Source organism: Saitoella complicata (assembly GCF_001661265.1).
Source record: "Saitoella complicata NRRL Y-17804 unplaced genomic scaffold SAICOscaffold_10, whole genome shotgun sequence".
Lineage (NCBI taxonomy): Eukaryota > Fungi > Ascomycota > Saitoellomycetes > Saitoellales > Saitoellaceae > Saitoella > Saitoella complicata.
In genome coordinates, this window is record NW_017567001.1 from 324438 (window position 1) to 350213 (window position 25776).

At 52.6% G+C, this 25776-nt stretch overlaps 14 protein-coding genes and 1 non-coding gene across 15 annotated transcripts; 8 read left to right on the top strand and 7 right to left on the bottom strand.

The window, feature by feature from the left end:
• Positions 1 to 2716: 2716 nt before the first annotated feature.
• SAICODRAFT_30143 (uncharacterized protein) lies at positions 2717 to 3306 on the top strand. The gene has a single exon (XM_019167602.1). The coding sequence runs from the start codon at positions 2753 to 2755 to the stop codon at positions 3176 to 3178; it is 426 nt and encodes a 141-aa protein (XP_019024568.1). The 5' UTR covers positions 2717 to 2752; the 3' UTR covers positions 3179 to 3306.
• On the bottom strand, positions 3194 to 4340 carry SAICODRAFT_7170 (uncharacterized protein; the record flags this gene model as incomplete). Its single annotated transcript, XM_019170703.1, has 3 exons — positions 3194 to 3658; positions 3716 to 3980; positions 4054 to 4340. The coding sequence occupies 3 exons, from the start codon at positions 4338 to 4340 to the stop codon at positions 3194 to 3196; spliced, it is 1017 nt and encodes a 338-aa protein (XP_019024569.1).
• Positions 4341 to 4615: 275 nt separating this feature from the next.
• On the top strand, positions 4616 to 4990 carry SAICODRAFT_18944 (peptidase inhibitor I9; the record flags this gene model as incomplete). Its single annotated transcript, XM_019166036.1, has 3 exons — positions 4616 to 4674; positions 4728 to 4889; positions 4949 to 4990. Exons 1-3 carry the CDS (start codon positions 4654 to 4656, stop codon positions 4988 to 4990), a joined length of 225 nt encoding a protein of 74 aa, XP_019024570.1. The 5' UTR covers positions 4616 to 4653.
• Positions 4991 to 5435: 445 nt separating this feature from the next.
• SAICODRAFT_30146 (uncharacterized protein) lies at positions 5436 to 6457 on the top strand. Its single transcript, XM_019167603.1, has one exon. The coding sequence runs from the start codon at positions 5451 to 5453 to the stop codon at positions 6447 to 6449; it is 999 nt and encodes a 332-aa protein (XP_019024571.1). The 5' UTR covers positions 5436 to 5450; the 3' UTR covers positions 6450 to 6457.
• Positions 6458 to 6480: 23 nt separating this feature from the next.
• SAICODRAFT_7173 (uncharacterized protein) lies at positions 6481 to 7722 on the bottom strand (the record flags this gene model as incomplete). Its single annotated transcript, XM_019170705.1, has 1 exon — positions 6481 to 7722. One exon carries the CDS (start codon positions 7720 to 7722, stop codon positions 6481 to 6483), a length of 1242 nt encoding a protein of 413 aa, XP_019024572.1.
• A 340-nt stretch (positions 7723 to 8062) lies between these two features.
• On the top strand, positions 8063 to 11113 carry SAICODRAFT_7174 (uncharacterized protein; the record flags this gene model as incomplete). Its single annotated transcript, XM_019170706.1, has 2 exons — positions 8063 to 8140; positions 8201 to 11113. 2 exons carry the CDS (start codon positions 8063 to 8065, stop codon positions 11111 to 11113), a joined length of 2991 nt encoding a protein of 996 aa, XP_019024573.1.
• Positions 10789 to 12478, bottom strand: SAICODRAFT_30148 (histidinol-phosphate aminotransferase). The gene has a single exon (XM_019167604.1). The coding sequence runs from the start codon at positions 12413 to 12415 to the stop codon at positions 11168 to 11170; it is 1248 nt and encodes a 415-aa protein (XP_019024574.1). The 5' UTR covers positions 12416 to 12478; the 3' UTR covers positions 10789 to 11167.
• A 146-nt stretch (positions 12479 to 12624) lies between these two features.
• SAICODRAFT_34909 (Rpr2-domain-containing protein) lies at positions 12625 to 13092 on the top strand (the record flags this gene model as incomplete). Its single annotated transcript, XM_019168391.1, has 2 exons — positions 12625 to 12797; positions 12852 to 13092. The coding sequence occupies 2 exons, from the start codon at positions 12625 to 12627 to the stop codon at positions 13090 to 13092; spliced, it is 414 nt and encodes a 137-aa protein (XP_019024575.1).
• Positions 13093 to 13677: 585 nt separating this feature from the next.
• On the bottom strand, positions 13678 to 14799 carry SAICODRAFT_91970 (histone-fold-containing protein; the record flags this gene model as incomplete). Its single annotated transcript, XM_019171779.1, has 2 exons — positions 13678 to 14114; positions 14164 to 14799. 2 exons carry the CDS (start codon positions 14797 to 14799, stop codon positions 13887 to 13889), a joined length of 864 nt encoding a protein of 287 aa, XP_019024576.1. The 3' UTR covers positions 13678 to 13886.
• A 704-nt stretch (positions 14800 to 15503) lies between these two features.
• Positions 15504 to 18301, top strand: SAICODRAFT_56431 (RhoGEF-domain-containing protein; the record flags this gene model as incomplete). Its single annotated transcript, XM_019169447.1, has 3 exons — positions 15504 to 16010; positions 16063 to 16242; positions 16292 to 18301. The coding sequence occupies 3 exons, from the start codon at positions 15504 to 15506 to the stop codon at positions 18299 to 18301; spliced, it is 2697 nt and encodes an 898-aa protein (XP_019024577.1).
• An 870-nt stretch (positions 18302 to 19171) lies between these two features.
• SAICODRAFT_t61 lies at positions 19172 to 19266 on the top strand. The gene has a single exon. It is a non-coding gene; the product is annotated as a tRNA-Leu (tRNA).
• Positions 19267 to 19446: 180 nt separating this feature from the next.
• On the top strand, positions 19447 to 20866 carry SAICODRAFT_7179 (uncharacterized protein; the record flags this gene model as incomplete). The annotated part of the gene is made up of 2 exons (XM_019170713.1): positions 19447 to 19512; positions 19568 to 20866. The coding sequence occupies 2 exons, from the start codon at positions 19447 to 19449 to the stop codon at positions 20864 to 20866; spliced, it is 1365 nt and encodes a 454-aa protein (XP_019024578.1).
• Positions 20867 to 21127: 261 nt separating this feature from the next.
• Positions 21128 to 22678, bottom strand: SAICODRAFT_7180 (general substrate transporter; the record flags this gene model as incomplete). Its single annotated transcript, XM_019170714.1, has 1 exon — positions 21128 to 22678. The coding sequence occupies one exon, from the start codon at positions 22676 to 22678 to the stop codon at positions 21128 to 21130; it is 1551 nt and encodes a 516-aa protein (XP_019024579.1).
• A 752-nt stretch (positions 22679 to 23430) lies between these two features.
• Positions 23431 to 25030, bottom strand: SAICODRAFT_34912 (fructose-1,6-bisphosphatase; the record flags this gene model as incomplete). Its single annotated transcript, XM_019168392.1, has 2 exons — positions 23431 to 24442; positions 25011 to 25030. The coding sequence occupies 2 exons, from the start codon at positions 25028 to 25030 to the stop codon at positions 23431 to 23433; spliced, it is 1032 nt and encodes a 343-aa protein (XP_019024580.1).
• A 435-nt stretch (positions 25031 to 25465) lies between these two features.
• SAICODRAFT_30152 (uncharacterized protein) lies at positions 25466 to 25722 on the bottom strand. The gene has a single exon (XM_019167605.1). It carries the CDS (start codon positions 25684 to 25686, stop codon positions 25531 to 25533), a length of 156 nt encoding a protein of 51 aa, XP_019024581.1. The 5' UTR covers positions 25687 to 25722; the 3' UTR covers positions 25466 to 25530.
• Positions 25723 to 25776: the final 54 nt, after the last annotated feature.

Sequence of the window (25776 nt, forward strand, 5' to 3'; positions counted from 1 at the left end):
TCATCGCAGTGAGAGTCGCTGCCTGGTGTGTCGGCGAAAGATGGGAGGGAGAGGTAAGGTTGATGAGCTTTTTGGATGCTTTTTTTCGTGGGATGGTTATGAAGCGGTACATAGCTGTAGAACAATGTCTAATAGCTGATCAAGGTTTTTGCACAAGCCTCGGCTCCACCAAATCCGCCCACTCCAACGTCACAATCCCCTCGTCCCCTTCTTCGCCCTCGTCCACCGCCGGCATCTCAAACTTCCCATAAATCCTCTCCCCAGTCTCTTCGTCATACCTCTTCTCCGGACGATCCCGCTTCGCCAACTCCAACGTCAACTGGTTGCGTCCATCCGCACTAATTTCGAGGACTCGAGCGGTGATGTACTCGGAGAGAACGGGTTCAAAGTACATGTTCATTGTGAGGTGTTTGTAGGCGATGATACTGCCGATGGGTGGCGGAGTGTCGAGGGGTTGGAGGGTGGACATGTCGGTCGGGAGGTCTGGGAGGTCGGCTTCTTGCTTGGCCGGAGTGGGTGCTGGGTGCGCAGGGGTGGGGAGTGGCTTCGCAATAGCACCCTCCAACTCGCGTTTCCGCCTTTCCAGTAGCTCTTCAACTTGTTCCTGGAGAGTCGATCCCTTTAGTGGCTCATCTCCCTCTTTCATGAAGTTGCGTAGCTGCAGCTGGGCTTCGGTGCCATTCTCTACCTTCTTCCCATGCTGTTCTGCCTCTCCGTTCTTTTCTTCTGCTGTCTTCGCGTTAGACGCATGGTTCCGTTTCTTTCGCGGCGGGTCCTTAGGGAAGGGGAAAGGAGGGACGTCGATATCATACGGTGCGCCCTCAAGCTCGCACTCAATCGCGCGAATTTTTACGCGTTTCTCCCAGCCCGGCTCTGCCTTGCCGAGAGCCAGCTCCCCTGACCCATCAGTCGTTGCATTTCCCTTTCCTTTCTCCGCGCTGCTCTGTTGACGAATTTGTTCCTTCGTGGGTGGAGCCTTGACACCCAGATATGTATCCATGTCATCGAAGGTAGCATCTGCTGGTAGCTTCCCTTCGGCGATGAGCTCGGTAAGCTTTTGCCGTCTTCGCTTTCGTGCGTTACGCAACTTCGTCTTGAGTGAGCCTTCACCTGGAGGTTTAGTAGGGCCTTGCTGGGCTGTTGTGGGTTTGGCGAGCACCACAGGTTGGGATTTGCTCGTTACGTCCTTCTTGAAGGTTTTCTCGTTGTCCTCGTCTTCTGAGGATGATTCGGATGAGGAGCTTGACGAAGAGTCTGAATCTGAATCTGAGTCCGAGTCTGATGACGTCGAGTCTGAGCTATTGCCATTCTTCCTGTCACCTCGGTCGTCCGCTTCTGAATCTGACTCTGACTCTGATTCCGACCCTGAGTCTGACGACGAATCATCTGATGAACTACTGTCGTCACTGGGCACATCTGGCTCGACCTTGTTAACCTCGAGCGCAGCCTTCGCCAGGGCCGTCTCCTCCCTGTGCTCCTCCTGATTGCTTGACTCGCTGTCCCTCGGTTGAGGTACATGCGGATCGATACTTTTCCCTCCGACAGCCGATAGGGCTGCCTTGGAATTGACTAGCTGTCTCTTTGGCCTTGAGGTTGGCTCTTCCACTTCCACAGACAAGGATCTCTTTCTGCCGTTTGAGCCGCCTTCCCTGACAGACAGGAGCCCTTCGCTGGTTGCGCTCGCATTCAGGAGCCTTTGTGGAGTCGCGCTGTAACGACTCTCATTCCCAAGCCTGCTATTGGCTTCCGTATGAGTCGGCACATACTTGATTCTGTAAGCACATCGTCAGTCGCGATATAAAGACCGATAACCGAGTTAGACTTACACCACCATTTCCCCATCCCTAATAACACTCTCCACCCTACTACTCGGCAACAAATCAAACCCATCTATCCTCAACACGAGATCATCAACAGGACACTCCTGCAACAACTTCAGATCCTCATGAAGAACGTGTAGGAGGTCATGCACGGTATACGACGGCGACGCACAACCCGCATCATACCAAATCCTAATCTGAGGTATCGGTGGAAGTGTAGATAGCTTAATCCTCATTTCGCTGTTTTTTCGTCGTTCGGCGGATGTGGGCCGTGGGGTTGTCGCCGTGACTCGCAGGACAAAACAAAAGTGTACGGTACACCCCACGAACCACCCAACCCCGACATGCCGACGGACGTACGGGAAGAGATCATTCGTTGGATCAAAGCACAATATCTCTCACTTGTCGACGTGCGGAACTTCCAATGGGTGCCTACGACCTGGACAGGGGCCGAGGCCGACTTCTACCACCTCTTAGCTGAGCCAGAGGTGCAGGCATCTCTATCTTCCCAGATTTTCGCAGAGGATGCGGTGAAATACCCCCCACCGCCACGGTACCGCTCAACAGTCCTGAAACAAATAATCTCCCTCCTCGAACCCCACGCCGAGGAAATCGACGACGGTCTATACGAGATCTGCACCGAACTCATCGCGTCAAGCCAGACTGCGGGAGGCCTGAGCGATCGTATCAAACCCTCCCATGTCACATATCTCCTCGGTTCCGACGTCGACACTAAGAGCTCGCCCATGGAAGTCACGTTGATGGAAAGCCGCTCACTCCTCGCCTCGTCGGGCACGACTGGGTTACGAACCTGGGAAGCAGCCCTCGCACTCGGGGAATATCTGCTACACCCATCCTCTCATCCCCTACTAAAGGGAAAATCGGTATTGGAACTCGGTGCAGGGACTGGCTTTATCGGGATCTTGGCAGCGATGGTGGGTGCGAAACGGGTGTGTATGACAGATGGCTCAGAAGAGGTCGTCGACGGTATCGCACGGAATATCGCATTGAACGAGGTCGACCATACCATGGTTACGGCTAAATGCCTATGGTGGGGAACGGATCCAATAGAAGAGGATTGGGACGTCGTATTGGGTGCGGACGTGACATATGACGCCGCGGTCGTTCCGTCGCTGGTCGCGACGATTGCGGAAGCGTTGGCGAGGAGGCCTGGGGTGTTGGTGTTGATTGCTGCAACGATTAGGAATGAGGATACGTTCGCTGCGTTTGAGAAGGCGTGTGATGAGAGAGGATTTAGACGGACGGATGTGGATATGTCCTCGATACCGCAGGTGTTTTTCTACTCAAAGGCTGTGCCAATACGGATTGTGCAAATTCAACCTAGACTAGAAACATGATCTTTTTGTAGAAATCTAGTTCGCCCGTGGCTGTTGCTGTTGTAATCTTCGCACAGCATTCGCCGTAACCTCCCTAACATCCCCCTCACCCCCAACTCTAGCCTCAACCATATTCAGCACCATCTTCCTCTTCAACTCACCCACCAACTCGTGTCTCCCCACAAACGGCCGCACATCCTGTACCAACACATTATTACTCTCGACTTCCAGCACCTTCGTGATTCCATCCAACTTTTCCGCTGCGGATTTGAGGCGGAGGGATTCGTCGCCCGAGGAGGAGGATGAGGATGTCGCGGCACGGACGATGGGACCGATTTGGTTTAGTGCGACGAAGAATGCGAGGGAGAGTTTGTGGGCGATGATGAGGTGTTCAAAGGGGAGTCTTCCGGGAAGGATGTAGGAGAATGGGGGGAGGAAGTTGGAGCGGGTGATTACGAGGGCTTCGTAGGCCATGAGGATGAAGAATGTTAGGAAGCGCCACTGCCGCCGGGAGGTTAGTTGTTAGTGGTTTGGGTGTGGGGGGTTGAGTGGACATACGTATTGTGCGAATTGTCCTTTTCCGAGGACGTTCATCACTACCAGGAATAATCCCGACACGATATACATCGGCGCAGTCGACTGCACGCCGTGGATGATGTAGTCTTTGATCGTGATCGCATCTTTCCACCCGGTTATTTGCTCACCGAAACGTTCGTAGGCGAAGCGTCTGGGTGGGTTGGAGAGGGTCTCGTAGGCTGTGCGGAGGGCGATGAAGCGTTGGTCGTCTTCCACGCCTGTCTTGTCTGGGTGAAGAAGGATAGATCTGTACGCCATGATGTTAGCGAATTGATATACGAAGGGAAGAATAGTGAACTGGCATCCGCCTCCATCTCGACCTCAACGTCTTCTCATCAACATCAACCGGAACCCCCAACATCGCATAATAATTCGGCTTCAAACTCAATACGGACTCATACACTGTATACCCCAAATACAGCAACACCACGAATACGTAGATATTCCGTTTGTCGCGGTTGAAGCGGGGGGAGTTTGGTGGTGGTTGTGGGGAGCCGGCGGGGGTTATGAGGCGGTAGTAGACGGATTGGAGGGCGTTTGTAGCCATGGACGGGAGGAAGAACCAGCCGGCCATTCCCAGGAGGGGGGAGGAGGAGGATGAGGACATCGTTGCTGGATCAATTGGGGGAGTTGGGAAAGTGACGGTTGACCCGCGGCCTCGACGGCGGGAACGGGGTATACGACATGTCTCGCACGGAAAGTGAAGAAGAGGGCCAGTGAGAAAACCTCGTTTTTATTTCGGTCAAAAGAGTGGCACTTCTAGCCCCTCCTTTCCTCCTCCTTCTCTTATCGACTGCGCGGCTTTCCGACGTCATGGCCAACCCATGGATCCTGGAGCACGTACGCGTAAGAGAGAGAGACCAAAACAACACAAACCAACGACCAACACAACCGCAATTCTCAGAACACTCCCAAGAAAAATGACCGCTCAATCATTCATCGTCCGTGTTCGTTGATAACACTTCCTCCATGCCATGCTAACATCCCCAAACAGGTCCGCATCAAGAAGGATACTCCCGCAGACGAGGTCACCAAGATCAAGGAACAGATCACGTCCAGTGGAGGCTCGATTGATCATGAGTACAATACTCTGTTTACTGGATTCTCGGCCAGGATTCCAGAGGAGGCTGCGAACTCTTTGAAGGGACACCAACATGTGGGCTATCACTGAATCTCTGTCAACTTGTGGATGTGGGCTGACTTGTGTGCTCACAGATTGATGATATGGAGGTTGACCAGGAGATGAAGACTCAGTAAATCGCTTCACTTTTGGGAATGCAATAGTTTGTTTGAGTCATTATGGAATAGGGGGTTTCGCACCACTGTACGTTATTGGATGGATGGAGTACTAGAGAGCATGGACCAGGTTATACTTGCTTAATATGCCTTTTGCCCATCGACCCGACGGTCCGGGCTGACAGATGTTGGGAGATGTATGCTCTGTCCTAGCGGCTGCTATCAGAAATGTGTGCGAACATACAGCTAAGCATACTGCGAATGCCCATGACGACTCTACCATTTCCGCGCACCCTCTTTCCATCCTTCACAAAGACAACCAAGGCCTCCTTCATTGCCCAACCCGTCTGACTTGAGGTAAAAGACTTGGAAGCCATACTTGAGGCCAGCAGCCGTGCACGGACAATGGCTCTGCAACGCAACGCAAGCGCCACACCTTATTTCCCACATACGTCTCCAGAAAAACCAAACGTCCCCAGCGATGCCATTCATGAAAGAATCAAATAACCCATCAAAAAACCTCCCTCCTTCCTTCACCGTCACAAATTCCGAACAAATAGCAACCCTCTGGTCCGGCTACGGCTCAATCACCCGTCTCCACCTCGGCGCACCACACAAACGCACCGCAATCCTCAAACGCATAACTCCGCCCTCACCCTCCCGCGACGACGAAGAGGAAGGCCATCGGAGGAAGGTGATAAGCTACGAGGTTGAGAGGTGGTTCTACACCGACCTCTTACCTTCACTCAAGCTTCAGAACAAAGCGGCGAAGATCCCGACCCTCCTACACGCTGCAGACCTATCCCTCGGTTGCTGCCTACTGTTGGAAGATTTGAGTATTGAGTATCCACTTGATGCTTGGAGCTGTGGTCTCGTGCAGACGAAGACGGTCTTGCGGTGGCTTGCTGGGTTCCATGTACAGTTCTGGGGGTGGGAGGGGCCTGTGCGGTCACCACCGATGAAGGAAAGGGGAGAGAAGGTGGGAGTGTGGGAGCAGGGTGGATACTGGTACCTCGATACCCGGCGATCCGAATTCGAAGATTCTCCGGACTCCCGTGTGAAGGCTGCAGCGAAGTGGGTTGATGAGAAATTGAAGGAGGAGAGGAGATATATGACCTTATTACACGGTGATCTGAAGGCGGCGAATATTGTGTTCAAGAAGGAATTCGAGGAATGTGCGATGTATGATTTCCAATATGTGGGGCGTGGGTTGGGCATGCGGGATGTCGTGTACTTCCTCGCCACGTCTGTTTCGTCACGGCTTTTGACACGGGAGGGTGAGGCAGAGCTATTAAACTTTTACTACCGAGAACTGACGAAGGGGTTGGAGGGAGAGGGGTATACGAGGGAAGTGATGCAGGAGCACTTTGCGTTATGTATGGTTGATTGGATGAGGTTCATGGAGGGGTGGGGAACGTGGGGGAATGCCAGCTGGGTCAAGCGACGCGTCGAACAAATCCTCGATAACATGGATCTATAGCTCTCTAGAAATTCTAGATTTTGATGGTGTACTAATACACCCTCTCCGCCTTCTTCTTGAAGTTATGCACTTTCCCCTCCGGGTTGGGACATTTAGCAACACCAGCCGTAAACAACCCCGTAACCCACAACGTTCCCTCCCCATCAACAACAGCCGTCGTACTCGCATTTACCATCCCCGAATAATCACTAAACAATACCTCAACAGCCGGTGCCGCGACTTCATTCCCGCCACCAAAGTAACCTGAACCTAACTGCGCCACGCTGATTCTGGTGACAAGGGATCCGGCGGGGATGGAGGGGTTAGCTTGATGTTGGCTGATTCCGCGGATTTGGGGGTGTCCGGCGATGACGAGTTCGTTGGTGTGAGGGTTGAGCGAAGGGTTGTCGAGCATGTAATTCAACGGAACGATTTGTTCTCTCACCAAACTCCCATCCGCTGCACTCCTCGAATACACATAAATCGCTCCATCGGTTTCGGCGGAGACGAAAACCTGGTCTTTGGTTCCCGTGATTCCGTTCGCGCCGGGAATGTTGGAGGCGGCGATGGAGTAGCCTGAGGAGGGGGAGTAGTGGAGGATGTGGCCCCAGGGACGACGGGTGTAGATTTCGAATTGGGACCAGAGGGGGTGGGCGGTGTGGGGGTTTGAGCTGCGCATGTTCGTGACGTAGAACTCGGAATCGGAGATGGCGAGGACGTCGTTCGGGACATGGGTACCGTGTTCGGAAACGTTGAATGTCTCGTGGTGGTAGAGTTGACCCGTCCCGATGCTGTGAGCGAATTTCTCGATCACGGAACCGGTTCGGCGGTGGTTGATGAAGAAGAAAGAGAGGTGGTGCGGGGAGTTTTGGGCAAAGTCGAAGCCGTGGAGGACGATGTCTTCGTCGGCGGGGAAATTGTGGAAGTCGAGTCTCGTGAGGTGATTCGTATTCAAATCCAACGCAAAGACATTATCCCTCACTGGTCCCTCCGGCACCACCGTCTTATTCAGATGGAAACCGGGCGGGAACCACTGCGTCCTCTTCCCCAAATCCGCCGAACATGCGAGATACATAATCCTTGTCTCCCCATCCTCGGATTCGTAGAGGTGCATGTCTTCACAGCCGGTTAGGTGGGAGGGGAATTCGAGGGTGCAGGTTGAGGTGCCGTGTTGGATTGCTTCGCGGTTGAAGCCGAAGATTGTGGTGGATTTTTGGATCCAGGGTTGGATAAAGCCGGTGAAGACTGTCATGACAGCCATGAAGGCGATGAAGCGGGTTTGTTGGGGTGCCATGATTGTGGATCAGGCTGGATCAGACCAGATCAGGGTGAAGGTGGTCCGGTTGGTGGTTAAGGTTATCGACGTCGTGCGGGAATGATTGCCGTCACCGTGGGACCCAGAGAGAGGTTTGAAAAGCGACCGCATGATGGGAAGGCTTGACATATAGTTATATTTTCATTCAAAGAAGTTATTCTACATCACCCGTCCTCTTCTACGGTTCTGTCCCCCGGTTGCTATGCGCTCCCGCGTCGTTGCACCGGCCTTTGTTTTGCAGCACAAAGGACCAAATGAACGTCCGTGCACGCCCGTAACAGAAGCCCGTAACCCTTCAGGGAGACCTCCTCACCACCGAATGTCGCCAGGAGCCGCATCCAAACAGTCCATGACGACCGATTGCATCTCTTCGCAAGACGCGGAGGAGCTCCGGAAGGTAATTCACCTCAAATAACTACAGGCTGGGGACACGTGTGCTGACTTTAAGGTTTCCCAGGAGCATGCTTACATCGCAGCCCGTATCGAATCCCTGGCTCGAAAGATGCAGCTCGAAACAAAGATCTGCGAGGCCGCTGTGTCACTCTCGCGACTCCATGTCAACAGTCAAACATCCATTCAAGCCGAAGAACAACTCACCTCCGCAAACCACCGCGTCAACGAAATTGCTTCGGAGATTTTGGTCCTAAGTAAACGTAGCGCAGACATGCAAAAGAAACTCGAGGTGTACCATGACCTTGGGCTAGATGTGCAACCGTACGGAAATGGGAAAAATCGGTTTTCGGCCGTGTTTCCAGGTGGGGCCGCTGCAGGGAGGGCGAGGGAGTGGGTTGAGGATATGGATGATTTTAGTGAGCCTTCGTTTTATCGGCCGACGTTGACGTTGGATCCGGAGGCGTTTCCGGTTGAGATTTCGAGGTTTTCGTTGTCGCTTGATACACCTGCCCTCTCTGCTTCATCGCCTACTACCACCGCACCACCTTTGAGTGCAGACGTCTTCCAGGCTGAGGCACGGTTACGCGCGACGAATCAGACCCTAAAAACCTGGTTGAAGGAACTACGGACGGAAGAACGGGATCGAAGGAGTTTCTCGTATGATGGGGAGGAGGTATTGAACGGCGAGCATTCGAAGGAGACGTCGATCATTGATCTTGTGACAAGGGTCGAGAACCATATCCTGGAGTTGAGGGAGAGCTACGATCACCGTTCGGTCACGCAATTGAACGAAGCTGAAAATATGTTGTGCAAGTTGTGGGAGTTTCTTCCCGCTACAGGCGGCGGCGACGACGAGCTCGATACCAGTTTTGATGCATTTGGATTGCGGTTGCAAAGCATGATCACGCTTCAGGAACAATTACAGGTTGAATTGAATCAGGCTGAAGCAAAAGCGAAGGAGTCTGAAGAAGAGCGGGAGTGGGTCATGAAGAATGTTCAGCAGAACCACGAAAGTGAGATTTTGGGGTTGAAGGATGAGTTGGAGAGGTTGAGGAAGGCGAATGAGGAGGAGAAGGAGGAGATGAGGAAGCAGATGGAGGAATTGACTGCTCAACATGAGACGCAAAGGACGGCGTTGGTTGAGGAACATATGGCTGGTGTGGAGAAGATGAGGGATGAGCATGCGACGGCGTTGGAGCGCGTGCTTAAGGAACGAGATGATGTTTCTGCGTTGGAGGGTGAGCATCATCAGTTGAGGTCGGAGCACGAGGACGTCAAGTCTGAGTTGTCGTCTCTGCAGGCACTCTACAAGCAGGTCGCTGGTGATCACGACACGTTGCAGTCGACCCATTCGGGGATATCTGCACAGCTTCAAAGTCTGCTCTCGGAGCATGAGCAGTTGAAGCATAATTTCGGGAACCTCGAGTTTGAGCATGCGTCTAGGTCCGCTGAACTCGAGAAGCTGATGAGTACGCATACTGCGGCTACTTCTGAGCTCGAGCAGGCGCAGAAGACGATTGATGAGATGGTCGAGAGGGAGGGTCAGCGTGCTGCAGCCATTACCGCCGCGAAGGAGATTGAAATCAGCTTGAGGAAGCAAGTTGATAACTTGCAGCAGACGATTCGCGCGATGGAGGATGAACGGAGTGCTGATGAACAGGAGATTAGGTTCAAGCTCAAGGAGGCCGAGGCAGAGTTGGCGGAGGCGCAGACTGAGATTGCGGCGTTGAAGGAGGAGTTAGTTGAGAGTGCGAAGGTGGAGAAGGAGCTGTTGCAGACTGAGGAACAGTTGGAGCAGGTTAGATCCGAGCTTGCTGAGCGCGAGACGAGGCTTGAAGCTGTTGGTGCTCAGCTTGCCGCTACTCAGGCGAAGGCGGCGAAAACTGAAGCTGATTATAACAGGTTGCGGGATGCAAAGGCTGCGTTGGATAAGGAGGTTGCGGAGTTGATCGAGTTCAATAATGATGCTGAACGGATGTTGCATGAGATGCGTGCTCGGGCTGGACATGCGGAGGATCGCGTCGCGGCGGTTGAGGTCGACCTCGCTAGAATGGAGATGGAGAAGAAGAAGGCTGATGACCATCTTGCTGATGCGGAGGAGACATTTACGAAGTTGCAGCGTGAGAGGGCGGATGCGGAGGAACGCGTCAAGGCTACTGAGCAGCATGCGAAGGAGGAGGTTGAGGGTGCGGAGGGACGGGTCAGGCAAATTGAGAGTTTGATGAATGGGTTGAGGATTGAGTTGGAGGAGTTGAGGAGTATCATGATTACCCAGGAAGCTAAGATGAAGAAAGAGCATGAGGAGAAGATCATGATGACCGAGCAGCAGCATAAACTTGCTGAGGACGGCTTGAGGGAGAAGTTGAGTAGGAGTGAGGGGGAATGGAAGGCGATGGAGGGTGAGATGAGAGGGGAGTTGGAGAGGCTGAGGGGGATGGAGAGGGAGGTCCAGAGTTTGAGGACGAGTAATGTTGCGTTGTTGGATGAGATACGGATTCTCAAGGATCGCGCTGTCCCTGATGGCGAACTCGATGGTCATGGAGATGGTAATGAGCCTGTTCTTCGTCAGCAATGTCATGATTTGCAGAGGGAGTTGGATGGGATGTTGGGTGATTACGAGCGCCTTACACGTTCCCATCTCGCATTCGAGAGTGAGCGGGCACAGCTTGACAAGACGATCGATGGGCTGCATAAACAGGTCGACACACTCTCTGCTCAACTTGCGGATGCGAAGGTCGCGTTGCTTGGACGGAGACCGCAAACCCCGTCGAGTGCGGGGAGTGGGTTGAGTGGTGGTGATTCAAGGGAGTTGAGGGAGGGGGTTAGTACCTCTACCCTGAGATTGGAGTTCAGAAACATGGTGAGGGAGATGAGGGAGGTGCATCGTGCTGACCTTGGGAAGGAGAGGGAGGAGAGGAGGGCACTTGAATTGAGAGTCAGGACGTTGCAGGATAAACTTGGCGTGGGAAAGATCTAGATTTGACATATATGATATGTGTAGTGAGTATTTATTCTCTATAGCTATAGCTTACTATGCCTTTTGGAAAATCTTGAGCACCTCGGCGAACTTCTTGAGCAAGATCTCGTTCTCCTCTTTGGTTCCGATAGAAACGCGAATACATCCCTCACATCCCAACTCCTTTCCTCTGAATCGCAAAACGACGTTTCTGTTTCCAGCAAGCTCCTCGTACACCTGGACAGCAACCTCGTTATTGGGCTTGCCTCCAGGCTTGTCGAGGACTTCGACAAGGAGGAAGTTTGCGTCCCGACCACCGATGATACGGCCGACGCCGGGGATGGAGGGGAAGCCCTTGGAGGCGAGGTAATCGCGTTGGGCGTTGAGATCCGCGACGTGCTTGCGCATGATTGCGAGGCCTTCGGGGGAGAGGGCTTGCATTGCCAATGCGGAGGTGGGGGAGGAAATGTTGTAAGGAGCCTTCATGCAGTTCATGAGGGAAGCGATGGGTGGGGAGGTGAATGCTGCTCCGAGACGGATACCGGCCAATCCGAATGCCTTGGAAAGGGTTTGCATGACGACGACATTGGGGTATTCGTTTGCCCAGTGAGCGCGTGATCTACCCTCCGGTGCGAAATCGATGTAAGCCTCGTCGAGGACGACGACGCCGTTGTAGGTTGGGTGAGCGAGGATTTGCTTGATCGCGTCGGAGTCGAGGTCGGCGGCGGTGGGGTTTCCGGGTGTGCAGAGGTATACGATCTTGATTGATGGGTCGGCGGATAGTGCCTCACAGACTGCGTCAGGGCGGAGTGCGAACTTTCCGTCGGTGGTGTCGAGGTCGACGCGGACGATGCCGAGGTCGTTTACGTCGGCGGAGACAGAGTACATTCCGTATGTTGGGGGGCAGATCAGGATCTTCTCTCTTCCGGGCGCGCAGAAGACACGCATTAGGATATCGATTGCCTCGTCAGATCCGACACCGAGGAACATGTTTTCGGGTTTGAGAGGCTTGTAGCCGGGTGTTTGGGCATTGGGGGCGTTACGGAGGTTGCACCATAAGTCCTTGACGGCGCCTTGGTGGGGATCTGGGTAGCGGTGGAGTTCGGCGAGGTGTTCGGCGGAGGAGATTACGCCGTTGCTAGAGTCACCGTTCGCGACGACGGAGGGAGTTGCTGCGCCGGGGATGGAGGGACCGTGGGCGTTCTCATTGGCGTCGAGGAGGATTGTGCCAGCTGTTGCTGGGTAGATGTCGCGGGCGCAGACGTATGGGTGGAGAGAGAGGATGTTGGGCCTTGCGGCGGTTTGTAGGTTGAAGCCAGACATGGGTAGATGGTTGGTCGATACCTGTGTGTTCAGGATCGAGGATGTTATGATTTTTTCTGACTGATCTACGGGGTCGGTGACTCCGAGGAACTTGATCGCATTTCGGCTGCTGGTGGGGCGCCCCAGTGCCGCGCAAGGAAGGCGCATTGAATGGACCCCGGACGTAATTCACCCCTCGAGGTTCTATTCTTCTTCGATCTCTTTGGGCAATGGCAAAAGGCCAGAAACAGCAATCGGCTCCGAACAAGGACATCCACGCCCGTATATCCTTCTTATACCAAGCATCGACATTCCTCGCAAATCAGGGTCCAGGAGGACAGGGTTTGTCGAGGTTCTACGTTGCTACGGCGAAGGGCGTTGCTCGGAAAGCCGTACTACGAGTGTACGTCCATGAACTCCTTTGTTGTATTACTGTGCTGATTGAGGGAATGTGTAGTGATCGCAATGTCAAGCGCACCCTCTGCAAACGCTGTGATACACGCTTGATCCCGGGTGTCACGTCAACGACTGAGATTGAAAATTTGTCAAGGAAGAATGCTGAACACGCTGATACGCTCAAGACTACATGTGGTCAATGTGGAACTGTGAAGAGGTTCCCGTGTGTGCAGAGGAAGGAGGAAGGTGTAGAGGGTGAGGATCAGAATGTCACTGAAGCTGAGGTGCAGGCAGCAGGCTGACATCAAGAAGGGCTGTGAGAAGAACGGAAAACACAAGAATCCGTACTTCGCAGAACTATTCCCACGAATACACGCCATGAGCGTGAACGTACTTGCTTCCTCCTTCTTGTCTGGAGTCCGTCAGGGTATCAGCAGGGTATCAGCAGGGCACTCGAACATTTTGCACCTCCACTATGGTGATTCGTTTACCTAAATGGAAGGTTGCCGTAAATGGAGCATCACACCCCGCATCCAAATTTGTTGCAGCAGAACTGCTGGGAAGTGTTGGTGCGCACGCTACATATCGTTCTGGTTCCGGTCTGAAGACGGTAGCGAAGCAATTGAGGATCTGGATATTCAACCCGTCGTTGCGCATTACAACACGTGTAGCATGTGCTAACAAACCCCGTAACAAGTCAGGATGTATCACATGCCCCTGTCAGAGTTATGAAAGTCTTCCATTGCTTGGTAGATAATGGGGATGCAGATGTGGAGGAAAATGTGGAAAGCTTGTCATATGCAAGCGACGTCGTGCGAATAATCAGAGAAGGCTTGGGAGTGAGTTTGGACAGTTGGAAAATTGGTGTATGGGACGTGGGATATTTGGAGAGATTTGATGATCAAAGATAGTTCACCTCTATCTATGTCGTACGAATTTATAGCGACGATATCGATTGCGTGTCCAATGCTCGGCAGTTCCAGCACCAGCTGCAGCTCCTATCATTACTCTGCACTTGCTTCGCATTCGTGTCCAAACACACAAACATTGAGTGCCAGACCGACAGACTTAAAATCGCGATCAAGCTTCGAATTCCTTACGCGTTTTCCTGCCCTTCACTAGCTGTTTCCAATCCAACCTCTTCTTCCTCCTCATCGTCTTGTCCTTCCAGATACTGCTCTACCTCTTCTGCACCATTTTGCTGTTCGTCGATACCGTTCTGTTGGTGGGGGAGAAGCGATTGCTGCTCCGCAGGCTGTGGGTCCCGTCCAGAGGAGTTCTGTTGTGGCGTAGGCGCAGGGTTACCAAAGTTCGGCAGTGCAATCTAATATAAATCAATATCATGGATCTCAACCATGGCGCATCTTGCTTACCTCTTCACCAGGTGTGTCTAGTGTATACATGCCGTTTAGCCCAGGCGTTTCCCAGGACTCGGTGGTTTCCTGCCGTGGGATAGTGACACTCGGAAAGCCGCCGGATGGCGATGTTGCCGTAGCTTGCTGAGGTACATAGGCTCCAGATGGCGATGGCGGTACTTGCCGTGCAGCATATGCCTGCTGTTCGAACGCATATTCGTCAAGTGCGTTCTCCTGCTGCTGAATGTTCATATCTGGAAGTTCAACTGGGGGTGATATGGGTTCAGCCGGCGGTAGCTGCGGTTGAGGTGCAGCTGCTGTTGCTCTATGTCCATGCGCAGCTTCCTCTCGTGGTACGATATCGATCAAGAAGTCGTACATGTCGCTTTTTTGAATTGCGTTTGCGATGTCCGATCTTTGCAATGTGCGCCGCTTGTTCTCCTCCGCGTGCTGCCATGCTCGCATCGTCAACTCCTCGATAAAGACTTCACAACCTTTCGCAAACAAAATCGGCGCCTCTGCGGCGATCATCTTGACGTCCTCATCTGTCTTCATAACCTTCTTGATACGCGCGATCGGCAGACTGTGCACCTTGAAGTCGTGGTCTTCGGTTTCAATATTGTGTACTGTCTGTTGCCAGAACTGCGCAACCATATGGTTCACTACCGGCATCTCATACCTAGTTGCGACAGCGGACTGTTGTGGATACGGCTGCGTTGATCCCTGTAGCGACACGTTTCCGCCCTCCTGATGCTGGTGATCCTCATAGCCGTATGAATCGTCTGGCCTGTCCATCACTTCCAGAGTCCTGTTGTTGAGTTTGGCGTTGACTGTTTCCGATAATTCATGATTCACCCAGCTTCCTCTCACGGAGCAGCCCAAATCCGCGGTGCACAACCTGCGCCGCACCTGCATTGTCCGGGGCACGGTGAGGATCGCGGGCTGTCGCAAACAATCGACGGCAACAACGACTCGACTGATTGACGCGGTCGAGCATTTATACCCAGTCGAGAGCATACAAAGCTTCTTGCGACTTGTCTTCGGATAAAAGTTCGGCGTTTGGGCACATACATAGCACACACACGTGGCTGAGGTACCCTTTCGGTTCGGTTGTCGACGTTCTGAATTCGCTCAGGAAGCACAGTATTTGAAGTCGACGCGTATCGGTAATACAATCCCAGTGCATATATCTGGACTTTTGACGGCTTTCGGTACCGTTCTCTGCTTTGCTTCGGCTCCCGACATACCACGGCAGATTCAGTAGGTGCATACAACGCGACAATCTTCGATAGATGTCAGTCCTGGCCTCCAGCATGGAAGCCTTGTCTCTCTCCGGCCTCTCAAAGCGCACACCATCGATGCCGACATCGCTCAGCTCATCGACCCCACGCAACACAACACCCATCGCGAATGGACTACCCCTTTCCGCGCCGACAGCGGCGAACAGCATCATGAACAAAACGGCAGTCCCCGGCAAGTCACTATATCAATACTGTCTGAACCTACGAGATAGACTCATGGACGTTCCGGGATTCGAGTTGTGGCTTACCGCTGCCGCTGTCGCAGCCAATGATCCAGAAGACTCTACGGCGTCCATTGCGATGGCAACAGGGATGGCGGATGACCCCGTCAGTCAATTGTGGAGATGTTTCAGGCTGGGTGCGCCATTATGTGTTTTGTTCAATGCGATGAAGCCGAAGAAGGAGTTGGTGGTGAATGCGGATGTGACGTTCAGCAACCCGAATGCAGGGAAAGCGAGTGTGTATCACTTCCTGCTTGGGTGTAGGAATGAGCTTGGGATGGAGGATGATGAGTTGTTTACTATCAGTCAGTTGTATCAGGATGATACGAGTGGATTTGTTCATGTATGCTGGGTATCGGGTATTGTTGTGGACGAGTGCTAACATGAGGATACAGATTACGAAGACGGTCAGTCTGGTATTGGATAAATTGGAGGAGAAGAATATGCTGGTGAAGAGGGATAAGTCGAGACAGTCTACGATTGAGACGGAGGGGCCTAAAGATAATCGGGATAAGGTTGTGCTCGAGCTGTTAGAGACTGAGAGGAAATACGTACAGGATTTGGAGCTGTTACAGGTATGTAATTCTGTGTGATGACATGGCTTTCGCTAACGGCTTTGTACAGCACTATATGCGTGAACTTCAGGCACAGGAAATCGTCTCTGCGGATACTATCCATATGCTTTTTGCGAATTTGAACACTCTTGTCGATTTTCAGCGCCGGTTCCTCATTGGTGTGGAGGGTAACGCAGCAAAGCCACCGGATCAGCAGCGTTTCGGTGCACTTTTCCTTACCATGGAAGAAGGTTTCTCAGTCTACGAACCATTCTCTTCAAACTATACCTACGCAAACGAGCTCGCGATTGAGGAGACGCCCAAGTTGATGAAGCTATCGCATCTCGTGGAACCGAGTTATGAGTTGCCGAGTTTGTTGATCAAGCCAATTCAGAGGATTTGCAAATATCCATTGCTGTTGAAAGAGTTGGTCAAGTACACCGATAATGCGGATGCGAATTTTGAGGAGTTGGAGGCGGGTATGGAGAGTGTGAAGCGTGTTACGGACCGTGTGAACGAGACGAGACGAAAACAGGAGAATGAGGTCGTTGTGATGGAGCTTGAGAGGCGGGTGGAGGATTGGAAGGGGCATTCGGTTGCGTCGTTCGGGTCGCTTCTGTTGGAGGATATGTTCCATGTGACAAAGGGTGAGGTGGAGAGGGAGTACCATGTGTACTTGTTCGAGAGGATCTTGTTGTGCTGTAAGGAAGTCAGTGCGACGAAGAAGCAGGCGAAGAACCTGAGTATCAATAAGAAGACGAAGAAGAGGGGGAGTTTGCAGTTGAAGGGACGGATCTTTATCAACAACATGGTGGAGATTGTGCCGCATGCGTCGCCTGGGCTTTATACCTTGCAGGTGTATTGGCGGGGTGATGTTGATCAGGAGTACTTTTCGCTGAGGTGCAGGAATGAGGAGAATTTGAAGCAGTGGACGGCGTCGCTGACGAGGTTGATTGAGGATACCCGTGCGATGCGGGCGCGGATGGAGGAGGCTCGGTTGCCGAATGTGCCAAATTCGACGAACCCAAGACAGATTTCGAACACGCAGTTTGTGTCACTGCAGAATTTGGATCTCGGATACAGACCAAATAGCGAGAGTGATGATGAGGAAGATTCATACCGAGGCACGAGACCTAGCTACGAAGTGGGTCATGAGGAGCTGAGTTCGTTCCCGATGAGTCGTGAGGCGAGTACGTCGAGTGTGAGGTCGAGGTCGACGACGGCGGATAGTGTTGCCGGGAGCATCAACTATCCTGCGCGGGGTCCCTCGGGCAGGTATCCCGTTGGAGGACCACGCGTGTCGACGTCGACTGACTCCGCGTCGTATGGGCATTCCTTTTTTTCTCCTTCGCCGATTACGGAGTCGCCGAATAGCTCGGCGAGGGGAAGTACTGGTAATGGAGGATACCCCTTCCCGAGAACCTCGATGGGTAGTTCGATCAACGGTGATCAGAACCGGTTTACAGCGCCAGCGATGGGGAGGACGACGAGTAGGGATAGTAACAACTATCCCCCGAGCAGGCAGCCATCGATGTCAAGACCTGCTGTGTTGGCGCGGAATAGGAGTGCGAGTAGTCCCAATGTGCCGAGCATTACAGCGGCGAAACCGGGTGTTAATGGGGTTCCGCCTATGCCGCCTCCGCCGACGTCTGCTGCGATGTACAGGGCCCAGAGCAATAATGTTACGCCACCGTCTATGTTGCATGCACCATCCTCACGAACATCAATGTCGAGCCAGGGTACGTCGAGTATCCCTCCAACCCCCTCAACAGCGGGCATCCCCAACAACCAAATTAAAGTCAAAGTCAACTACCTCGACGATATCTTCGTCGTCGTCGTCGCCCCCAGCATCTCATATGAGAAACTCATGGAACGCGTTGAGAAGAAGGTGAGGTTGTGCGGTGATCGGAGTGCTGCGGATTTGAGTCAGGGCATTCGGATGAAGTACATGGATGAAGATGGAGATTTGATTACGATTAATTCGGATGAGGATGTGGGGATGGCGATTGAGGCTATTGGGCCGAGAGATGAAGGGGGCATTCTTGGTGGCGGGTCGGTGTTGAATCTGTATGTCGCTTGAGGTGACAACAATCTTTGGGTGGAAGCTGTGATGGGTGCGCGTGAGGGTTTGGTTTGAGATCTTCGAGGGATTTATTTGGGATATTTACGTTCTTTGGTTTTCTTTTCCTGTTGTTTTGTGTTTCTACGTGTTCTGCGTTTGGAGTTGTTTCTGTTGGTACCCTTTTGTGCCTTTGGACTGCTTTGATGGGAGCTCCGGAGTACGTCTTTCTCTTGCTGCGGGGATTTGTTCTGTTCGGTTTGTTTCTTCTTTATAGGGCATTGCTTATGCTGAGGTATACTATGAGAGTGAGAATGGAAAGTATGTATGTTATGCTCATGACCGTGGTTCCCTGTTCCCTGCGTCTTGCTGCCATCGATATCGTCCGTACGCCTGCAGTCCATCTATGCATTCGCGTGACAGAATTAGCTGCAGTACAATCTCTCAACCGTTGTTACACTCGCTTGTTGTGATGTGAAGTTTCTTGCTACTAGATGCCTACCTGTGTGCTGTTCATTCTGCGACAGGTGTTCCCACGCTTTCGTGGTCAACCACATATGCGAGCACCAAATGAAGATACGTTCTTCCTTCCGGCAAACAGCCCGTCACTGAACTCGCCAGAGGCGAACAAGGTTGAACCATCTGAAGGTCGAGACTGCCGAGGAGTGTTTACACAAGCTGTAGTCATTTGGTAATGAAAGTATGTTGAAGCTCAGGTGGGCCAGAGGACACAGGCATTCTTCACGCACCAAAGTTAAGTCAAAGCTCTGAAGACCGACAGTAGCGATACATACCAGGATCCACTGAGAACGACTGGCAAATCTCGTGGGAAAATAACGTCCAGGAAGTCAGTGTACAATAGTCAAATTGGCGGCCCCGTGCCACCATCTAGGCGAAGTGGCCGAGCGGTCTAAGGCGCCGTGTTAAGGTTACTATCAGTAATCCCGCGGTCCGAAAGGGCGCGAGTTCGAATCTCGTCTTCGTCACCATATTCTTTTTTTGTTCGTTCCCTTTCCTATGCTCAGCCATCTGCTGCGCCCCAAATATGACGGCACACGCCATATTACCTGGACTTGAAATGTTGCGACTTTAAAATTACACCTCGAAGCTTGATCACGTATAAAGACAGATCCATAGACTACAGCAGCTCAAGATTCCAAACGACAATGACTGAGCAGCATCTTGTAACAATTGACTCCGTCAAGGCATACCAGCTCTACGACGGCGAGGAGGTGTGTAGAGAGTCGGTGTCTTGAAGCGCTCTTGCTGACAAAGTCTTACCCACAGATCCCATTGGCTGAAGGCCAACTCATGCTTACTGCCCACAATGGCTCCTCCATCCTCGCTATTCATCCCGACCTCACCATTCCCCTCGAATCTGATACCAACGTGATCTCACGGTCACTATACACATACATCATCCCTATTGCTGACGTTGAATCGACATCAATCCGGATCGACCTCCCTCAGTCAACACCCACAGACCTCTGCGAGTATTTTGAGCACTATCTGGGTGAACTGTGTGCGTTTGAGGCTGCAAGCACCCAAGTCTCGGAGAAGGCGCCCATCCGCAACGCACTCGTCCTAATCGACGAAGACGACGGCTCCATCGTCGGGCGCGTCTCAGAAGACCTCCAAATCCGGGAATCACCCATCCTTTCTCGTCCCGGTCACGAAAAGGACGCAGTACTCATCGACCTCGCCAAGCCCTCTCCTTCCGCTTCTCCCAGTCCTTTGGGCTTAACACGTCCTCCAGTCCTCCACGCCGAATCCGCAACATCTATTACCGACAAAGAAGAGTCTGACGCATTCAATACCACGGCTCGATTTATCGGGAAAGCACTCACTGTCGGTGCAGGCGCAATTGGCTCAGGCTTCCACCTCGCCGCACAAGCCTACACCAAACGCACAAAGCCCAGCACAGCAACCTCATACACCCCCCGCACAAAGGAGAGCTTCCGAAAGGTAAAGTCAGCGACAGACACAGCCGCCCGCTACTCTGGCGTCGCCTCCGGCGCAGTCGTCGGAGTCGCAAACCGCGTAGGCGCACAAATCGCCTCCACCGTCCTCCCCAAACAACGAACCAACACCAAAACTGGACAACCCACAGGGTTACGTGCCACACTGGCTAAAGCGAGTAATGCGTTTAATATCGTTGCGGATTCGGCGGAGGATGCGGGTAAGCATATTTTGAATGAGAGTTCGACGGCGATTGGGACGGTTGTGGGACATACGTATGGACCGGACGCACAAGCTGCCGCGATGGCTGTCGGTGGGTCAGTGAAGAACTTGGGGCTGGTGTACATCGACGCAATGGGCGTGACACGCCGGGCACTACTCAAAGGCGTCGCACAGGGTGCAATTAAATACAAAAAGATCAACAAGGAGACCGGGAAAGTCGAGGAGGGTGAGATTGTTGTACAGGGTGAAGGCGTGGGAGGAGGAATGGGGGCGAGTGGGAGACTGAGTGGGGATGGGAAGGGCGTTGCGAGCAGTATTGGGGAGGCGGTACAGAAAATTGAGGCGGAGGGGGGGCAGATTACGGGGGTTGTGGTGGATGAGAAGGTACGGCCTGTGAGGGACTGAGGGGAGGACGCAGCTTGGAGGTTCGTAGTATGACTGGATAGAGATTGATACCAAAGACCTTCAACAACAATATGCCACTGTTGAATCAATGCACGTTAATTCGGTTCCCATGTTCACGGGAAACAAAGTTCCGAGGAGAGAGGGCCAGAACAGGTAAAAGTAGGGTATCATGGGAATTAACTAACAGCTATCGTACAGAATCCTGACTATAAAACTAGTATCGTACACCTCATCTGCCCCTCTATCTCTATCCAGGCCATCCTATAGATTCCTCAGCGTCTGATCCGAACTCCCCGAATTCGCCCTACTCAGATTCTCCTTATGCTCAACCTTCTCATCATCTCCATGACTTCCTGTCTCAATATCCTTCTGTGCCTTCATGATCCGTCCAGTCTTGCCTTCTGTCAATGCGCCCGAAGCGAAGATGACGTCGATCTCTTCGAGGGTCTTGCCCGCTGTTTCGGGGAAGAAGAAGTAGACGACTGGGATTGAAATGATACAGACGCAGAGGAAGACGAGGTAAAAGCGCCAGGAGATGGTGTCGATAGCCACCGGGGAGACTTCCGCGATGAGGAATGCCGTGAGCCACTCTGCAGATGTAGCGAATCCTGAACCGATATGGCGGACGTTGAGGGGCGTGATTTCGGAGGGGTAAATCCAGGGTACCGAAAGCCAGGAGAAGGCGAACGCGATTTGGTAGAGGAAGATCATGACGATGGCGATGTAGAGACATGCTCTGGATGAGCGTGTGACGAAGATGATGAAGAGGAGCCAAGCGAGTGACATTGCCACGGACCCAAACATGAGCATCTTGCGTCTTCCCAAACGGTCGACGTAGAAGATCGGTGGGATAGAGGCGATGAGGTATACCACTGCTGCTATTCCACCGATGATGAGGGCCAGATTTCCGGAGAGGAAGAGTTGATTTTCGATGAGGTAAGGGAGGTAGTTCACCACCACCGAAATACCCGTGAATTGCTGGATACATTGCACGACGAAGCCGAGGATAATTCGGCGTGTGATTTTTAGTTCGGAGTTTTTGTTGCGGAACATGTCGCGGATTGTGAATTTCGGTTGTTCGCGTTCGAGTTTGATGGCTTCCAAGATACCATTTCTCTCACGCTGTAAGATCACCCCGTTGGCGGGTTCGTCAAGGAGACGGGCCATGACGTGGTCTGCTTCCTCTGTCCTCCCTACAGCGTAGAGCCAGCGTGGTGATTCAGGCAGGAAGAGAACCATACAGATGGTGAGGAGTGCAAAGAATGCTTGGAACGCGATAGGGAAGCGCCAGACGACTTGCCCGGATGCACCGCGGACCATGGCATAATCGAGCCAATACGCGATCACGATTCCGGCTGATACGATAGCGAGTTGGGTTGCGATCAGGGAACCACGCGCTTCGGCCTTTGCAGTCTCGGAGACCCAGGTTGGGATTGTTGCTGTGTTGAGACCTGTTCCCATGCCTGTCACGATTCGCCCCACGATGAGTTGTGGAACGCCATAAGACGCAGCCTGGATGATTGTACCGATGATAAGAACGACGTTTCCGAGGAGAAGGGTTCGTCGACGACCGAGTTTGAAACCAAAGGCAGCAGCGAGCATACACCCAATAAAACACCCCAAATTATACACGGCGACGATCGTACCCGTCGTCCCCGACGAAGGGTTCCCCATTGCGGAGGTGAAAGAGGGAGCAGTGATGAGACCAGCCATGACTCCATTGTCGTAGCCGAAGAGAATGAAACAGGAGCCCGAGGCTGCAGTGATGGCATAAATGAGGGCTGTGCCTCGGAGTTTGGTAAAGTCGAGCATCGTGGAGAGTCAATTGCTCCCAGTCCGACTGGAAGCTTGGGTATTCGAGAACATGGCATACACACTAGGATATATACCCGTCCTCCCCAACTACATGCTACCCCGTCTCTAGTCTCGTATCCCCCCCGTCCATCTACAACCATACCCCTCAACGAACCATCAACACCGTCAACGGCGCAAACCACGCTGAAGCAATGACCTATGTGGTGGACCCATATGCTGCAATGCTGAACACCGTCGTGCATCTTCTACGGGTTCTGCTTTCCTTTCGAGCGGTGATCTGCGCCAATCGCAACCCGCGGGGGATAGGGGTGAAGGTTGGTGTGTGCGAGGTGAAGTCATACCGCGTAAACAGTGGAAAGTAAGTCGTATAGAGGACGGAATGGACGGGAGTGTTCGATTTGGGTAGGATTAATTGTTTTATCCGAGGGAGATTAGGGGTTACATGGAAGCGAGGGTGGGGCTGTGCTGGCATGGTTCCGGTTGGTCGAGCTCGTGGTGATCGATGATCAGGGAGATACTCGGCGATTGGATGGACGGGGGAACGTCCGTGCTTGCTACACGTTCAATCGGTCTGTGCTTTGACAACTTTCATTCATTTCCCATAACTGCAACGTACAAGTATAGCTAGATAAAGCTCCATATCGGGTATGACCAATAACATGATCAAAGAGGGTATCCCATACTTTTACAATTCATCATCCACTAGCAACTCCAGTCAACACTCTTTCACCTCCAACTCGAACTCAGTTCTAGTTAGCCTTGTTACCGCCGCCATACTTCGCATAAACAGCCTTGACCTCCTGCATCTGCTTCTTCGACCCGAGCCAGATTCCACACCTCTCGTGAATATTCGTCGGCACAACCTCCAACATCCTCTTCTCCCCACTCCAGGCCTCACCACCCGCCTGCTCCATAACCATCGCCATCGGGAAACACTCGTACAAGATCCTCAGTTTTCCGGGTCCGCGGGTATCGTTGGGGTAAGCAAACAACCCACCATAACAAATCGTGCGGTGAACATCGGCGACCATGGACCCGATGTAACGGGCAGAGTAGGGCTTACCCTCAGACGGGAACTTGATGGAGTTGAAGTATTCCGTACAGGGTTCGTCCCAGTACTTTGCATTTCCCTCGTTAACGGAGTAGATTGCCTTTGAGTCGGGGATGGTCATGTTGGGGTGGGTCAAGATGAACTCACCGAGGGCGTTGTCGAGGGTGAATCCGTTTACGCCGTGGCCGGTTGTGAGGACGAGGTTGGTGGAGGCGGCGTACATGCAGTATCCGGCGCATACCATGTCGAGGCCATTGCGGTTCAAGATGTCTTCGACGGTACCTTCGGAGCCGTCACGGATTTTGTAGATACCGAAGATGGTTCCGACCGAAACTCCGGCGTCCAAGTTGGATGATCCGTCGATGGGATCACAGGCGATACAGTACTTTCCCTTCATGGGCCCTTCAACAATGATTGGGTGTTCCTCCTCTTCGGAGACGATCACTGCGACTTTTCCGCAGTTCTTCATTTGGTTTACGAAGATGTCGTTACCCAATACATCCAGTTTCTTCTGATCATCACCGGTGGCGTTGGAGGCCCCGGCAAGACCGACGAGGTTGATGAGTTGGGCGCGGCGGATGTTGAAAGCGATGAATTTGCAGGTGAGTTGGACGGCGTTGAGGAGTTGGGTTAGGTCTCCCGAAGCGGATTGTCCAAATTTCTGCTGTTCTTGGAGGATGAACCTCGTCAAGGTTGGGATATCTGCCCTTCTGCATCAGCACACTGCTTCAATTAACGCCTTGTGGATGATGAAGGACATACCAGTGTTGATTTGAGTAGGGACTTCGGACATGATTGATCTATGTGTTTGATGTGAAATGTGTGGTTCTGGGGCGGGTAGGGGTGTTCAGGGTTGTTATATGTCGGTGCACGTACAGGGTAACTTGGGGGTTGTCAATCCCTCCGACGGCCCCATATGACCGAAGCGCGACATTAAGCGTGGGAGCCGAGGATGCTACATCACGACCTCTCTACGTTGCCAAGGAGCAGAAAGACAGAGGCAGGATGGAGACGGATGATTCGAGCCTTCACCCCGTCAACTGGCTTCATGGACAGGCTGTACTGAGGGTACGGGCTATTCATGCTGGCCGGAGAAACGTTGATGCGGAGGAGTCGATGTTGTGAACGTGTACCGCGCTACAAGCGGGGTATGACGCCGGAAGCGCTCATCCCGGCAACGCCCGGCACGGAACGGGTCCGAGTCCGACAAAACCCGAGGCCGGGATGACAGACGGCGGTTTGCGGGCAGGATACAATTCTTGATACAATTCTTGATACAGATCTTTGGCTTCGGTCATGTGACTGGACCGTGAGATCCTCGTGCTTCGTTAGCTCGCACCGCAAAATCTTCACGCACAAAATCTCGAAGCAGCAGCGCTCCTCACTCACCACCAACCACCAACCATCAACCATGACCAACATGCCTGGTTGAACCATCATCATCCTCAAAAGGTAAGGCGAACTTATCTTCTTATTGGCAGTGCACAGTCCATCGATGCAGATTCAAAGTCGCGTCTCAATTGATGACAGCTTTATTAAATAACACAAACTAGAGTTTGTGACGACCTCTGGACCCAAAAAGGCCAAGTCGAGTGATCGTAATTGCATAATCTGATCTTGATGAGAACTGGACTGTGCATTGTTGATGAGGAGTTTTTGTTTTCTCGTGGACACCGTGCTGACTGTTGGTGATAGATTTGATCAAACTACAACACATGCATACATTTGCAACACACCTCGTTCGATGAGCTGAGAAGCCCGACATAGCGACACGATGTGATGTGCACAAGGTTAGTACCTATCTTCCGTTCAGGACAACGACGACGAAGACGATACAACACCCGGAGACCCAATCTGATGATACACAAACTATTGGAATTACCGTCCGAGCTAAAGCTGAGGACAAAATTTTTGCTGCATTGTACTCTTTATCTGAACATATCTTCGAACCCATCACTGGGTGTAGTCGATATCGAGGGTCGTTACCGGCTGTTGTCGTCATCATCGTCGTCGTTCACGAACTCATCTTCGTTTTCCTCCGACC